Source organism: Centruroides sculpturatus, unplaced genomic scaffold, assembly GCF_000671375.1.
Source record: "Centruroides sculpturatus isolate CEXI.00-Female unplaced genomic scaffold, Cexi_2.0 scaffold63, whole genome shotgun sequence".
In the NCBI taxonomy this organism is placed as follows: domain Eukaryota; kingdom Metazoa; phylum Arthropoda; class Arachnida; order Scorpiones; family Buthidae; genus Centruroides; species Centruroides sculpturatus.
In genome coordinates, this window is record NW_019384640.1 from 165,685 (window position 1) to 184,180 (window position 18,496).

General features: G+C 30.4%; 1 protein-coding gene across 1 annotated transcript in view; it reads right to left on the bottom strand.

Moving 5' to 3' along the window:
• Positions 1 to 14,638, bottom strand: part of LOC111625968 (autophagy-related protein 13-like) — a 42,167-nt gene extending 27,529 nt beyond the window's left edge. Inside the window, exon 1 of the mRNA XM_023369227.1 lies at positions 14,199 to 14,638. Coding sequence (XP_023224995.1) covers positions 14,199 to 14,348 — 150 coding nt within the window. The 5' untranslated portion in view covers positions 14,349 to 14,638. The remainder of the gene's footprint in view (positions 1 to 14,198) is intronic.
• Positions 14,639 to 18,496: the final 3,858 nt, after the last annotated feature.

Consider the following 18,496-nt stretch of genomic DNA (forward strand, 5'->3'; position numbering starts at 1 on the left):
ATTCCAATTTTCAACGCGAGTGTTGAGTGTTGAAGTCAACAATTTGACGTCATCAACGACGTTCCAACTCGAGTACGAAGTGCTTAGTTCCCATAATTCCATTCTCAGCAAGATGGATTCCATTCAAATGTCTTACCAATTACCCACAATTCATTGGAAAGTAGCAGTCAACATATCTGTTGAGTGCTGAGTGTGTTGAGTCAGCGCTGACAACAGCACTACCTCAACGTTGAAAAAAGGAACGAATTTTAACGAATGTTGAGATCAGCGCTGAGTCAGCGTTGAAAATTGGAATGTCCCGTTAACGTGGGGATGCATTCCTAGACAACAAAGCGCTAAACTAGGTCATTTTAACATAGAGTAAATAGGGATAGGCAAACACAAGACCAAAAATTAAAAAATTTTACTTTAGGTTATTTTTATATTAATTTGTATAATAATATATGTTAAATAACACAAACATATTCACACAGAAATGTATAATAATATATTAATTAGTTTATTTTTTGTGATTAATGTTCTGATTTTTCTGAAATCCTTGTTTATTTGCAATAAAGTTGTGAAGTTTCATTTGTCACTTTTTTCTTTCCTTAAACAAATGTCGATAGCAGAAGATCGCATCCAAAACGCCTCGTTTTGCTTTGCACTCATTTCAAAATCTAGATCATTCACTACAATTTGATCAACGATTTCAGTTATCATTACCAAACTTTTACTAAGGAAATCTGTAGAGAAATTTTTTGGGTTCTTCATTGGCAGAATCACTATTTTCCAGTTCTACATGAATTCCTTGTCTGCTAGTTCGTGAAGGTCGCCATTGGTAAGACTCTCACCAGAAACCTGCGGTAACTCCTCAATATCCTTGTCTACATATCCTAGTCCTGCTGTATCGATTAGGTTGAGTTTGGTCAACCTAACGATACAGCAATAGGCTCTTCTCATTAAGAAGTCTTCAATACCTTCATCCATAACTTCTTCCACACTTCCTTCTTGCATTTATCAGTTAATTTTTGCTAAGTAAAGTCGATATTGCCTATGGCATCCATGATGTTATATTTTTTCCAAAATTGCAGCAAACAAACATAGATTTAAAGAAAGTACACCTTTTTGCCACCTTTTTCTGATTGGTTCATATTTGTAAATAATTGTATTATGTACGAATCCATAAAATGCCATGATAATTAAATCAGAGTAAATTTTGAGCTTTTTTATTAGGCTTCAAGCAGACAGCGTTATATAGAATTGGCGTTAGGCAGGGTCTTACTGTATATGCCAAATTAAACTCAAATGTAACTGCTTACTTCAGAGTTTAAGAATCTCTAATATTTAATAATCCTCAAAAACTTTTTAATAATATGTGTAATTAGTATTTGTAGTTCTATCTGAATTTACCTTTTTTATTCATAACTCTGTTAATTCAAACAAACAACGCTGTATAATAATCAGTTTGGATATTCAAAGTAGTAGTGGCATATAGATATTCTGAACATAAATATAAAGTACTGTTTATATGAAATTCCAAAATATGTCATAACAGATAAAATTACAAAATGGAAAATATAATTATTCTAAATGCAATCATAAAGAGATTATCAGCAGTTAGAACTACTCTTTTACTATAATTATAAATATAAATTCATACATAAATGGTTTCCTACATATTTGATAAGTTTCATAAATCTTCAAACAAATCTTTATATAATGTAATAAAATTTAATTTAATGTTATTTACTAGGCAGAAATTTTCATTAGTAAACTTTACAAAGCATTTAATTAAATCTGTAAACATTATCATCATTAATTCATACAATATAATTATCTTACTACTTTAAATTGAGTTAAATTAAATTAATAATAAAAATTTTAAATTAATTAATTAATAAATTTTTAAATTAATAATAATGATTAAGTGAAGAAATCATTCATTTATTTTTTTCAATACATAAAATGTTCCCTATAAAACAAAAGTATCGCATAAAGTGCAATAAGAAAACAGACATGCAAAACAAATATACATATTAAGTAAAACCACAATCAATATTATATCATTCGACTAACCAGATAAAACAACCAGAAGTTATTATATTTTTATATCACAGTAAACCCGCATTAACTTGGACCAGTAGGAGTAAAGGTTGTCCAAAATCCGAGTCAGCAGGGTGTTTTCTCTGACAGTAATGAAATTTTTTGAGCTCATTTCTTGTAATAATTTCAGCAGTATAACCTACTAAAGCTCAGTAAAACTCCTGTGTAGAACTGATCATAATAAATTACTGAACTATGTATATCCACCTTCTTGTTTTCCATGTTGGTGTGTAAAATGAAAAGGCAAGATATACAATAAAGTCTTTACTAACTTACCAACTTTAGTATAATGCATGATATCACAAAGCCTTCTGAATAATGAAAACTCTTCTTAATGTCAAGAAATTTTAAATTACTGTTCAATTTTTTGAAATACTTTGTTAGAATTAAGCAAAGTCAAAGTTAGCAAGGATTTACTGTAATTCAATTTAATAAATAGTTTGAGACTAATAATAATAAATATGAAATACAGTAATACCTCGACTTACGCGAACCCGGAGTTACGCGATTTTTAAATCTTGTCGATTCGTCTTTTGTTTGAGCACCACGCAACTCTTGATTACTCACTCCCCCCACACTATTGTTCAGCTTACATGTTTGGACGTGTTGCACGGAATCGACGCATAGCTACAGTTTATTTTGTGTTATTTATTCCTGTGTTTGTTATATCTACGGAGACTAGAGAGACTCTATGTGGTGATTTCTTCTAACCGTGAATGAATCAAAAGACGAGATAAGATTAATGAGAACATTTATTAGCTTACATACATCAGACTTGGATTTTACACAAATTGCGAAATTATACTCCGACTTACGCGAATTCGACTTACGCGGTTATCGCTTGGTCCCACCTATCGTGTAAGTTCAAGGTATTATTGTACATAATTATCATTTATATATAATTTGAAATTTATCAAAAGTTTAAAATCTCTATGCCAAAAAAATTCTTGTTTACATGATTATGCACTGATATTTTAAACATACTATTAAATTAATTATTAAAATTAAAGTTGTAAATTAATAAAAGATTCAATTTCTAACATTGTTTAAATTTTTCTCTCTCCTTTTAAAATTTATTAANACAAATCTTTATATAATGTAATAAAATTTAATTTAATGTTATTTACTAGGCAGAAATTTTCATTAGTAAACTTTACAAAGCATTTAATTAAATCTGTAAACATTATCATCATTAATTCATACAATATAATTATCTTACTACTTTAAATTGTGTTAAATTAAATTAATAATAAAAATTTTAAATTAATTAATTAATAAATTTTTAAATTAATAATAATGATTAAGTGAAGAAATCATTCATTTATTTTTTTCAATACATAAAATGTTCCCTATAAAACAAAAGTATCGCATAAAGTGCAATAAGAAAACAGACATGCAAAACAAATATACATATTAAGTAAAACCACAATCAATATTATATCATTCGACTAACCAGATAAAACAACCAGAAGTTATTATATTTTTATATCACAGTAAACCCGCATTAACTTGGACCAGTAGGAGTAAAGGTTGTCCAAAATCCGAGTCAGCAGGGTGTTTTCTCTGACAGTAATGAAATTTTTTGAGCTCATTTCTTGTAATAATTTCAGCAGTATAACCTACTAAAGCTCAGTAAAACTCCTGTGTAGAACTGATCATAATAAATTACTGAACTATGTATATCCACCTTCTTGTTTTCCATGTTGGTGTGTAAAATGAAAAGGCAAGATATACAATAAAGTCTTTACTAACTTACCAACTTTAGTATAATGCATGATATCACAAAGCCTTCTGAATAATGAAAACTCTTCTTAATGTCAAGAAATTTTAAATTACTGTTCAATTTTTTGAAATACTTTGTTAGAATTAAGCAAAGTCAAAGTTAGCAAGGATTTACTGTAATTCAATTTAATAAATAGTTTGAGACTAATAATAATAAATATGAAATACAGTAATACCTCGACTTACGCGAACCCGGAGTTACGCGATTTTTAAATCTTGTCGATTCGTCTTTTGTTTGAGCACCACGCAACTCTTGATTACTCACTCCCCCCACACTATTGTTCAGCTTACATGTTTGGACGTGTTGCACGGAATCGACGCATAGCTACAGTTTATTTTGTGTTATTTATTCCTGTGTTTGTTATATCTACGGAGACTAGAGAGACTCTATGTGGTGATTTCTTCTAACCGTGAATGAATCAAAAGACGAGATAAGATTAATGAGAACATTTATTAGCTTACATACATCAGACTTGGATTTTACACAAATTGCGAAATTATACTCCGACTTACGCGAATTCGACTTACGCGGTTATCGCTTGGTCCCACCTATCGTGTAAGTTCAAGGTATTATTGTACATAATTATCATTTATATATAATTTGAAATTTATCAAAAGTTTAAAATCTCTATGCCAAAAAAATTCTTGTTTACATGATTATGCACTGATATTTTAAACATACTATTAAATTAATTATTAAAATTAAAGTTGTAAATTAATAAAAGATTCAATTTCTAACATTGTTTAAATTTTTCTCTCTCCTTTTAAAATTTATTAATTCAAATATCAAATCAAATTGCATTAATATAAATAATGGTTTGCACTTATTATATTAGATTTTTTACAAGAAAGTATAAACATACACAATATATACTGCTTTTTATGATCTAATTAGTTCCTGGAAGTCAGTTACAAATCAAACTGATTCACCATAACCAGAATCACAAAGTGGTACTCTAGTTTTGAAACACTGTTCAAAATATATTATATCATGGAATAATCTATTGCTTTTAGCCCTTAATATTGTTTTACACTTACAAGGAGAGCCTACGGCTTTGGGGTAATGGATTTTGACAATCTTTGGTGTAGAAGTAGTACACCATGTGAGTGTACTACCTGTAAAATACTAAAGTACAATACTCAAATATAATCAAGAAAATCGAACTTAAAGTTTTTTAGCACTTTATATATAAATTATACGTACTTCTATTTGAGCGTCCTGTGGCAGAGTGGTAACGAGTCCGATTCATAAGCTTGAGTTCTCGGGTTCGATTCTCGCGTATAATTTTTTTTTTAATTCATAAATACTTATAATGTATTTATTTATTTACTCATTCATTTCTTATTATTTATTTATTTTAATATATTATATAACTTAAGCCCATAACCCGAGAAAACTCGGGCAAGTTACATAGCGTTACATAAAACGCGGTCCTTAAATGTTTTTTTTTTTTTTGAATTTTTGGAATGTTTTTTGTCTCCAAATTTTTTCAAAATTTTTTTCCTGCGCTAAAAAAATTTATCGCGATTTTAATGAGCCTTTGAAAAGGCTCGATTAAGGCTTAATTGTTTTTTAATGGGATTTTTTATCAAATTAATTCATCGTTCTAAAGTTCTAGCGCACGGATTTTCTTTCCTTAAAGTTATTTAAAGCTAGTTTCTGATGTCAAAAACGACCTCCGATAGTTTTTTAATTTTTTTAATTAATATATTTTATTATATATAAATTTAATTAATTAGATGGGGTCGGAAATCGCAATTAAAATTTCAATTTTTTAAAAATATTTAAAAATATAGGCCTAGCTAGTAGTCACCCTACTTTAAACCCTTGTCATCCCGAGACGTCTATGAGAATGTCCCGGGAAATCCAACTCCAGCTGTGTTCAAGGTCATCCAGATGTGTAAACAATGACTCATCGGTGTTAAATTTCACAGAAAGGCGAGACAAAGGAAAATAAAATTTGAAGATTTTTCTTCAAAATTAACGCATTTCTTTCGTTTTTTTTCAGTTTTTAAGTATTTTTTACGTTTAAATAAATTAATCTCAAAAATGTCTATGTCCTTAAGGAGTTAAACAAGTTCTCGTTTAAACATACCTTGCAATTGTAAAAAAGCAGCATTTATTTGTTGTTCTTGGTGTAGACAGAATTTTTGTTTTGAATGTTTTTATCATAAGTATCATTCACGATCATGTACATCTGACAATGCTATGTAATTATATAATATTGCTTCAATAAATTATATTCGTTTTTCTTGGTTATATTTGAGTTTTGCACTTTAGTATTTTACTTCACTATGCTGCTTTGATACATCACTGTATAAAGAGTTATCATCAACAGTTTTTTCGTCACAACATGAAGAACTTGCTTCTCTTGACGACATTTTTTAATTATAAAATAATTTTTCAAAATAAGTTTTACTACACAAATACGTCTATTCGTGTCGAAATTTAGAAACGAACTGTTAAAGAGTGAGTGAAAAAGAACTCTGATAGAAAAACGCTCCTAGTGAGAATTAGATCGGTCACCGTTAGTGATAACAATTAGATGGGAAAGTTGACACATAGGTGTCAAGAATGCGCCGTTATTGTCAACAAAAGTATAAAAATATTAGACTTGGAATAGTAGAAATTAAATTAAAATAAATAAATAATAAGAAATGAATGAGTAAATAAATAAATACATTATAAGTATTTATGAATTAAAAAAAAAATTATACGCGAGAATCGAACCCGAGAACTCAAGATTATGAATTGGACTCGTTACCACTCTGCCACAGGACGCTCAAATAACAGTACGTATAATTTATATATAAAGTGCTAAAAAAACTTTAAGTTCGATTTTCTTGATTATATTTGAGTATTGCACTTTAGTATTTTGCAGGTAGTACACTCACATGGTGTACTACCTCTAAACCAAAGATCATCAAAATCCGTTACCCCAAGCCGTAGGCTCTCCTTGTTAGTCTAAATCAAATAGACACATATACATGCAGGCTTATCATAGCAGTGAACGAGATTAAATTACAAAATCTTTAAAGATTATTTAACACCTATTAAACACTCTACAATAAGTTACAACTCTTTTTGACAATTATATAATACAGAACACTCAAAATGAATTTTGGACTCAATGCGTCCATCTTCAGTTGGTTGGTTTTACGTATGAACGCCAAGTTGTTGATTTAGACTAAGTGTAAAAAAAATATAATATCATATCAAGATAAAAAAAAAGCTTTTAAAATAGAACATTTCAGACATCATACAACAAAACATTTATAATAGTCATAAATTATTAAATACATTAGAGCTGTACGATTAGTTGTTTGTAAATCATTAATCATACTAATTGGGTCCACCACCAATTAATTGTCAAGTGACAATTTAATTCTGTAATAATTGGAGTAATCAGTAAATAATCATTTCATTAGAAAACATAATTTAATCACTTTTAATTTAAAAAGTAATAAACATTAAAAAAATGATGTTTAGAGAAATGATAACTAATAGCAAGTTATAACTCAAGATAATCATGCAAAAGATCCAGTTTTGTTAGAAAGCACTAGCTTTTTGTATCAGTTTTCAGTGCAAAAATTTTATTTCATACTAAAACTATTCTATCATGTTACTAATAAATTTCTACAAATATATCATTCAGTCTCATTCATATCAATTCCCAAATTATCACATTTGACATTACTTTTCACTGCCATCTGCCGATTGAAAGAAATTTTTTGTTTTTAAAAAAGTAGATTGTTATTACATTGCCAATTATTTCATATTGTTTCTTAGCTATATTGCAGTTGAAAGAATTTTCTGTAGCAATAATTTTCATATAAGTCTATTAATTTATCAATTAATAATGGAGAAATACAACATCCAGAATATTAGTTATTCCACCTATTTTTTCATAATGGCATCAGTATATAATCCACATTCTACATTAAAAAAGTTTACTAAGATAATTTTGAATGTCAGAAAAAATTGTTAGAGAATTATCATAATAAATTATTCAAATGAAATTGTCTGGTGTTTGGTTTGTCTCAACTGGGCATAGGATAAGACCTATAGAACTGTACAAAGGAAGAGTGAGTATATAATGCCCAAGAATTTTTAGTTTTAAAATCCCATTTAGCCAATGAATGTAGTTGTTGACATGATGAATAAAATTTACAGACATTCTGTGTAACAACACTACTGATGCACATATCAAGGATAATCTCTAACGCAAACAAAATTCTAAAGAAACTGACTTGACATTAGTACCAATTTTTGGGATCAAAAGTTTTTAATACACTTTATCATTTGATATTTTAAAAATTAGCTTAAATCTACACAAGTTTCTCAATTATAAAAACATATAATATTTTTCTAGAATTTCACAATTCCAAACCTTTTTTTAATAGTTTCCTGTCAAATATTTGACATCATAAATGTTTTTCTTTTAATTATCATATGTGTTTTCATCAGTCATTCAAAGATATAGCATATAAATAAATAAATTTATATGATACACCTTTGAATGACTGATAAAATATTTGATAAAGGAAATGGTTAGATGACAAATCAGTGAACATACAATCATTTAAAAATTCAGTCTAAGAAAAAAACTCAAATAACGAAAGTTGTATTCAACATTGCAAATGTCAGAAAAAAATCTGTTCTTAAGGGATATGAAAATTCTACTTTTAAAATATAACCGATATTCTACTTACAGCAAAATTTTTAAAAGTATATTTGATTGCAATAGTTTTTAATTTTCAAAAACCATGACATTCATCACATGAAATCCTCTATAATTAAGAAAAATAAGAATGAAAGCATACAAAACCTAACCTGTAATAATTTTTTTACACAAATACAAAAAATGATTATTTTTTGGAAAGTATAATTGAACAACAAGCAATTATTTATTGTGACATCATCATAGTGCCTAGGTGCAATTTTTTGTCACAATTCTCTCAATTTTAGTAGTGTTTTACTCCTGTACATCATACTTTTCCTGTTAACAATGGAATCATGCCAGTCATTATCTAATGTTCAGGAGAAACTTTTGAATTGAAATGATGTTAGTTAATTGGGGCTTTATGCCCCTAAGTTTTTCATATCTGGTCTCAACTTTCATCTACCTAACTCTGTTCTAGAGATTAAGGAATGACAGACTCATAGACAGTGGGAATTTATACATCTACAATTTTTGAAAATTGCAGCCCATCGTAAGGAAGGAAAATTCTGTGGTTCCAATTTACATCATTTCACTTCTCTTAAAAATGTGCACTATTGAAGTATTTTAATTTTTTCACAAAAATGTTTAAATTTACAAGTTTATCTTTGGTTTTGGTCTTAGATACTATTTATAAAAATTCAACGTTAAAATTTAATAAATTTAAATTTACATGACAAATTTGTAAAAAAATTTTCTTGACTAATTTTTAATTCTTTTTTTGCTATTACCTTATGGAATAAATATAAATAATCAAAACAGCTTAATTTACTAATATAATTGGTATTGGTATTGGTAAATATTATTGATATTGGTAAAATAATCAAACATAACATTCTGATCTAAGTACCTAATATTAAATAGAAAGTTTAGTAATAAAAACCCAAATTTAATTATAATTTCCAAGACAGATTCCAGAAATATATTGCTTCAACCACCTGTAAAGCAAGTATATGCTCAAAACAGTGTATTTTTTAGAATGTTTTTTTTTTTTTGTCTTTCATAGAAAATTATTAAGAAAGCAAACAAGGATAAACTGATTACTGTTTCAGCAATATAAACATGCAAATTAATTCAAGAACATTATTTGAAACAAGTTAATATGGAGTTTTGGCAATATAAACATTTTTTATTTTTATGGCTTAAAATAAATGGAAATTATCTATATAATGAAAATAGTTTCTATTTAAAAATTTATTTTTTTCTATCAAAAACATTTGTTGCATCATATTATATTGTAAATATGAAAAAATTAAATGATAATCTAGTTTAATATTCTAGTAGATATTGTGCAACCAACTTAGCTAAGACCATTGACACAAGTAAGCATGCATGAACTAAACAGGTCTACTTGTAAAGTAGGGTTGGTGTTTTTTTCAAATACAGAAGAGAACATTTGTGTGTAGAAGTGCTGTTTTTTAAATAAGAAAAATACTTTATGTGGCGCACATTTTTCTTCCAAGGAAAACTGACCATTTCTTTTAAGACATACAATAATTGAAGAATTAACAGGACTTTGATAGAAACCATAAATTATTGTTTGAATCATATAACAATCAATGTCATCTAATTTTGTTGTTTCTAGAAATCTTGCTCATCTTCACTGCCTTCTTTTCAGCAAATTTTTTTAATTGTTGACTACAGTAAACTCCCGTACAACACGCAACTAGTACATATGCAAAATTTGAATTTTGTTGTTCAGAGGTATGTTTTTTTTTTTTTTTTTTTCAACTTTTAGGTCTAGGTTTAAATTCATAAATCTTGTGATAATGCATGTTTTGATAATGCAATTTCCTATAATGCATAATATATTCTCAGAGTTTTATGGGACTCTACTGTACAATACTCCAGCAATCTGACATACATGCTTTGTGAAATAGCAACAGGAATAATAAAATTGCCATTTTTGGTTTCTCTTTCACAAAATTGAATGTTGTGCAAAATCTTTTTTTGTTCTAATGTGAAAGATTTTGTTACAAAGTGGACCCTCCATGATAAAACAAGGAAGCATGCAAAAGAATTTGAAAAGATAAAATAAATCTCATACAAAATTTACTAACTTACTAACAATAAATGAGCACTTCAACATAGCTTCCTTTCTATCTACTGTTCCTCTAAGATAAATCCAAGAGTCTTGGCAATAGGAATGCCTATCTATGCAAGCTGGACTATAATAGGCATTTAAGCATATAAGGTAGAAGGAAGTTTGTAGATTGATTAAAAATTTATTTGAAACAACAGAAAATCAAGAACCAGTTCTGTTAATGTTATCTAATTTATTTTATTTTCAATATACTAATTTAAACATGAAAATTTATATTAATTTTTATTTACACGTATTTATTACTCTTTATTTTATATTGTCCTATATTCAATTCCATTCCCACATTATTATTACATTAGTAATAATAATTATTATTCACACATACACAAACTTCAAGATTATCATATACATATACTATTTACCCTATGGATTTCCATTAGAGTATGCAAACTATACATATACAATAGATCAACCCTATAACACGGGTTCCTATAGTTCAGATTCCTATATCACGGTGAAAAAATTGTGACAGTATTCGTACAAACATGCTAAAAAAACTCCTATAATTTGGTAAAATGTCATCACCGACTTGTGTTGCGACAGGATTGCACAAACCGTTGAGTTTAAACGAGCAGCGGACCTACCAAAAACCATTTATTATTTAATGTCCATAAAAATTATATTTATATTAATGATGTCTCTAAAGTTCAGTGAATTTTTCGCAAAAAGAAAAAAAATAATAATTTATCAGGAAGCACGCGAGTGCCATTCGATGACAATCTCCACGACGAAAACAAGCTTAAGCAACGGCGTAGTCGAATGGGGCACAGTCGGTAAGTAATCCTACAATTTTTTGTTTATAGCATAGTTTATATGGATTATTCCCAAAAAATTATACGTGTTTTGGAAATGTTGAGTCAAATTAGTCTAGAATTGATTAATTTTACGGAAGAAAACCTTTCAAACAGCCGTAATCTATAAACTGCATACGTGCTGGACTGTAATTGGCTGGACTCCTAGAAGCTGGATTCATAAAAACAGGAACGTATCTACCGTGTTATAGGGGGGTCGACTGTATTTGTATTTCAAAATCAGAAACAGAGAAGATTATATAATAATTAGCATATTTTGTGGCATGTAAGACAACTTTTGTAAAAAAAAAACCTGAATCTTACATGTGAAGTTGCAATATCCTTAGGCTAATGAATTCCCTATAGTAGCCTTCAGTAGGCAACTGATAACCTCTATCTAGCCCAAATCTTGAATAGACTAATATTGAACTCATAGTACCAATATATACAGATATGATTAGCATGTACTGGTATTCATGGTTACTGAGTATTTTTAATTGTAAAATGTTTTTTGCTATATCTAAGCATCTTTTGCATGTGTTCATATAAAATATTTTAATTGTATAGGAATTCTTTTAAACTTTTCTTTTTTCCACATCAAATTAGAATGCATACTTTTATTTACTCCTTTTTTAATCAGAATACAGTTTTAAAAAAAATTTGGAGCTGAGTGTCAAAAACCCATGCATGCCTTTGGCACTCAGCTCCTGTTGTAAAGTACTCTTTTTAGGTGTTTCTTCAACATTAAAGTCAACACCTTCATTCCTCAAAGCGCAATATAAGGAAGGAATAAGACTCAACTGTGAATCGCTTTTGAAATCTTCTGCCCACTTTTTTATTAATAATTTCAATTTTTCTACTATTTTTGGATGAGCTTTCACAATTAATTTTCTAACTTCAGTTTCAAATTCTCTAGAACAAACTTCAAGATGAAATGCTTTTCCACAATTTTGAATACAAGCATCTAAAAGAGTTAATGCCTGCATTGCAATTTGAGGCACTGGACTATTTAGACGTTTTATAATTGAACGAAAACAATCTTTGGGTCCATTTGTTGTCGTGCCTACTTTATCACATATATTCATAATAAGGCTCCAATCTTCAGCAGTATTCAATTCACTCGTAGCTTTTTCCACATCTTGATCAAAAGGTGAAGAACTAATGAAAAATGGCATATTGGCGAAACAAAAAGCGATTTAATTTTATAATCTATCACCTAATTTTTCTTGTTTATCTGGCAGATTATTTTCCGACAATACTTCGCTAACCTTTTACATTATTCTTTTTAACAATTATCGGGATGCTTTATTCTTTTAAGGTTTAGCGATTCCTAACTGGGTTGTGGGGTCTTCCCCCCTTTTTCGTCGGTGCGGACTTACTTTTTTCCGCTCGGGAAACGCAAGTGTGCGCGAGTTTTTCTACGGCGCTTTTCTTTCGTCGGTGAGTTGGTTTTTCTTCTATTTTTAAGTTACTAAGGTAAATGGTGAGGAAACCTTCGTCTTAACTAAACATAAGCCCCAAACAAAATATAATGAAAGCAAAATAAAAGTAAAATAAAAATAAAGCTCAGACTTGGTTCCTTACACCGTGGCTTAAATACACTAAATAATTTTTTGTGCTGGAATGGTGGTGTGTTTTATATGCCATAAAATATAGAACTAATATTATTATACAATGTATACAAAATAATTTAAAACACAAGCTTAGCAGTTTTAAGATTTATCTTTTTGGAGCTGATTGGATTTTTGCTGACAAGATTCACATGACTGGTCTTAATATTACCTAATATCAGCAGATTTAATTTTTTGATAAGGTCAGCTGACTTAGATTTCAAGTTTTATGTACAGTATAAACACAAATGCAACGAGGGCATCACGGTACAAACTTATTCAACGAATGGATTCACCAAACAAATGTGTTATTACACGAACGTATTGAGGATGTCACACAATAGTGGGTAAAGAAATGAAAAACAAATCAAATTTTCTTTTGGCATTCCTAAACAGTAAATTAATTACTATATTTAACTTTAAAGCCCACAAAAACTGTAAAAATCATCTTCAAAATCAAAATAGATTCTTTACAGCAGAAGATAAAGAATTCCTTATTTGACACACACAATTCAGAATCACAGAATAAATTTAAAAGATTGTGAGAGTATTCATTGAAGAATCAAGGTTCAAGCATCCTACTCAATCTTTAAATTTAAATATCGATCATCTAATTTACATCTAAATCTAGAGATCGAGAGTAAGAAGAAATTGCCCGTTCCCGTACGACTTCACAGCTTGCGTATCTACTCGAAATCACATTAAGATAACAGAATTTAAAAGAGTATACACTACATTGTTTATACTATTACATTTTATTTATTTGTGTCATTACTCTGTACAACTCGTAGCATCTTAATAACGTTGCATAACAAAACTATAAATTAAATTTGTCCGTAATCACGGCGGCCAAACCGTAGCTTTACCACGGCTCTACGATTTCTCGTACCGTACCGTGGCTATATAATTTCTTTTTATAGACTCGGTACGGTACATACCACTCACACATATAAAAGTATTTTTGTAAGATTGCAGACAAGGCTTGGTCATCCCTTATCTGTAATTTATATATAGATCTTACCATAAAGCTAGCAGATTTAATTCTGTTTAAACCAAAATAGTTCATGTTTATGTAAAATAAGCGTAAGAATTAAAGCAAACTTACCCAATCCGTAGCAGACGAATGGCGATTAGAATGAGTTTTAACTTTCTCTCCTAATCTGGATTGAACTATAACTTGAACGGTTTTCAAAACCAAAGACTTCGTAAATCTTTCTAAACGTTTATGATCGTCCGAACTTAATTTCGATGTCATTTTGATCCTTTTAAACACGTGAGAAAATGAAAATTGTTAATTTCCGTCACTCGCGGGTAATTTGGGATCAATGTCTGCACTCTCTTCCATATTTGTTTCTAGGATTGCAATTACAAAATTTCAATGACAGACGTGTAGGGAAGGAAAATAAACATTAGGATTTTGTTTACCAAACAAGATAAATGTGATTTTTATCGTGTTTGTCCTCATTAGATATTAAAAACACGTCGGAACGACCTCGCGCTAATGACAACTCCAATGCTGCGTCTTCATCGTTAAAGTGCGCATGCCCGATGCATATCCATTCAAATGGATGTACGCGCCGGCAACGTTAACTGCCGCATTTTATTTTTTATTCATATTATTTCTATTTTAAATAATTTTAATAATTTATTATTATTATTTTTAACTTAAAAATTATTTAGATTAATATATTTTTAAAATATTACAGGTAAATTCGATTTAATAAAAACTGCGAGATTATAACTTTTTTTTTTTAGTCTCCGCCCTGTGAATACCCAGAGTCGATAGATATATGACTCATAATACAATGGCCATATATTATAGTAAAAGCCTGGTTTTCAAGGTTTGTCCTACTCACGTGACCACCGAAGTTCCATAATCCACCACTAGAGGCGCCTAACCTGCTGTTGAGTACGGTTTTGATTCACAATAGTGCAGCGGCGCCAGCAGACTTTTTTAAAATTATTTCCGCCCTGTGAATAAGAGGGTTTCTTTTTAGCGAGACTATTATGGGTTCCGCCAGGGGCGGCCGTGGTGAGGGACGCCTCATTATGGCACCCCAAAATTTCTGGGGCTTTCTCGACCCGCCAGGATTCGATCTTGGGTCCCCCTGAGCCTTAGGCTATCACCTCGACCGATCGGCCATCCGGTCGTTGAAGCCCGCAGAGTGTGCAAAAGGGGCACAAACAATAAAAAAAAGAACATCGTACATTATACTAGATGTTTGAAACTATGATTCAACGTCGGATCAGCACTCACATAAGGTGGCACTAGTTGCAATCGGGCATCTTGTCTTCAAAAACAAGGAACGTTCCTTGTTTTCAAAACTAAGTTTTGGTCAACATACGATGAAGTTGCACGGGATAATGAACAAATATCGTTCATTAGTTTCTTTTATATGTGCGCAATAAACTATAAGTCATGAATTTTTTGTTATTTGTTGATAATGAAATTTGGGCTCACCTTGGAGATTAAGAAAAAGGCAACACAAACGAAAAGAAGGCACGTATCCTAAATGTTCCAATGTACGAAGAAACAAAACAATACACTGCAATACATTGCATTGTTTTGTTTTGTTTCTTCCTGTAAATCCGAAAAAGAGAAAACATCAAATATTTATTTTCATGCATTTCTTTGCAATACTATCACGGAGACGGCCAGACGTTCGGGTCTCCGATTCGAACGAAACTTGATGAGTATGTAGCCCTAAACACAAACAGCTCCTTACCCAAATAATTACTCACTTCTCGAGTGTTACCAAAAAAAAAAAATGGGTCTCTGAAAATTGAGTGTTTAGCTTATAAGTCTAGCCCCCTATTTCACCAACAGACGATTAGGCAAATCGCAGGATTAACAACTATCGCTAATACAGGATTACTGATTTTGCGTTCCACCATTCTAAGATTAGACGTAATCTGGCATTAGTAACTAATCCACCAAATTCGGGCGATTAGTGTACTAATCTCGGCAAACATGGCGGAAGATGTGTCTTACTTTGCAGAGTATGTGTATGAAAACGAAATAATACAAAATTACTTTCGAATTCCACGACGATTAGTTTGTGATCGATCCAATCCTATTGAAAAGCTTGACGATCAACTGTTTATCGAAAGGTATACGGGTGCTTCCGAAAGATGCGGAGTCGCTGTCAAAAGGGTGGTCGTCGTAACTCCGGACAATAGCGCCTCGTCTTTGTCCATTATCTGGAGCGGCGATATCTTAAAGTTGCGGAATGCACTGTGGAGACACGGTCACGTGAGACGTGACTGGACAGAAAGGAGTCAGAAGAAATGGTGGAAGAAGCGGTCAAGCGCAAAAGGCCTTGGTGGAAAAGGTTCTTTTTCTGCTGCTAAAAGTAACACTCTTTCTGCCGAGCCTTCTTGCACGGATTTCGACAATCCACCGAATGTGATACAGTCACCCGGAAGTGACCTTTCACCCGGTTACGACTTAATCAACTGGACTTGACTTTCCATCCCAATTTACGAACGGACATTCGAGATTCGTTCTTCCACTTCGGTTAAAGTGCACAGAACAACATTAAGCAGTGTTCTCATTTATACTAATATTATAAAGAGTCTGTAAGTTTGGATGTAGGAGGTAATCTCCGAAACTACTCATCCGATTTCAAAAATTCTTTCACCAGTATTTAGAATGGACTTTCAGCGTGGATATAGGCTGTATATTATTCCGTTAAACATTCATATAAATTAAAAGATATCATCTAGGTAAGCGTTATATTTTTGGTGTCAGCGGGAGGCAAGACGCGTACGTATAGGAGATAGGTACGCGTCTCCTATACGTACTGTACGTGCACGTTTAAGAACTTGTATATTATATAGATGTCGAAATTCCCCACCGCGGGGGAAAGGGACAAAATTAAGGATTACCGCGAAGAACTCGGCGTTTTGGTTGCTTTTTAACTGTTTAAAGATTCGATATTTATTGAAGTTACTTGATTTTAGATTAATTTATAATTTAAATACTGTACGTGTAATTTGTGGAATTATTATGGCAATTAATGGAAATGAAAATATATTTTCGTGTAGTATTTATCTTTAAATCTTTCCCAAGTTCCGTAATTCGAATAATAAAAATAAATAATTCATAATTAAGTCGGTTCTATGTTAAAGTCTATTATTTGTGTACATTATTCGCATTTTAAAACGAGAAAAGAACCAAAAAAATATAAATTTGACTAGTAGGATAGAATTCATTTTAAACAAAAATTTAATCTTCGACGTACGTCTACGTCAATAAAACATTACATAATTTCTAGTTTTATATAGAAATTCGTAAATTTTATTTTATTAATGACGAGTTTAAGGTCCATTCTGGAGGGTTAATCACGAAACTTTTAATAAAATTAATGGTAAATAATGACTGGATCATTTAAGGTATTTTGTCAGAAATTTTCATTTATAAATAATGAAAAATATCACAAATTCGTCGCATTTAATTGGTTATATGAGAGTGTTTCTATTATGATCTGAAGTGATATTGGAAGTTTATTGTGATGTATATAATTCTAGTAACCGTAGATATTAATGGAAGATCAAAAATAAGCATTAAAAGGCTATAATTTATATAAATAGCCACGTAAGACTCAATGAAAATATGTATTAAATGAATTTCTTACGGGTCACTCAAATGTAACCTTAATAACAATAAGCCTACAGACTGTAGATCTACATAATAAAAATGCCGAAATTTCCGTTCTTGATGCTAGTATTATTAACAATTTGAGCTAAAGATAAATGCATTAAGCTAAAGAGGAGAAAATTTAAGTTTAAAAAAATATAAAAATATTTATCACCACATTTATTTTGTGTTATAACAGAGCACTTTTTACTTTCCCGGCTGAAGCTTTTTGCCATTTTGTAATAATCAAAAATATAAAATGTTTTTAATAATAAAATAACATGATCAAGTACCGTGTTATAGAAGGTTCTACATTATATAAGTTTACAGTCGATCCCCCTATAAGATATAGATACGTTCCAATTTATTAGGAATCCGATTTCTTACAAGTCGTTCCAATCACAGCCCGACACGTGTCAAGTTTACAGACTACGGCTGATTGAAAGGTTTTCTTCCATAAAATTAATCGATTCTACACTAATCCGACTCAACATTTCCAAAATACGTATATTTTTTCGTAGTTTTATAGGAATCGTAATTATAGGGACCGTAATTATAGGGGGTCGACTGTAATTATATGAAAGGTACTACTGTATCTCGAAAATCCACGCTGCTCTACGACTTCACACAATCTAAAACTGTTATTAACCTAATAATTGTTTATAGTTAAACCAAAACTGATGGATAAGGTGTTCCACAAAAGTATAGAACCGCTCGAAAAATTGATCTTTTGAGGTCAGAACATGCACCAAGGATGCGACTAT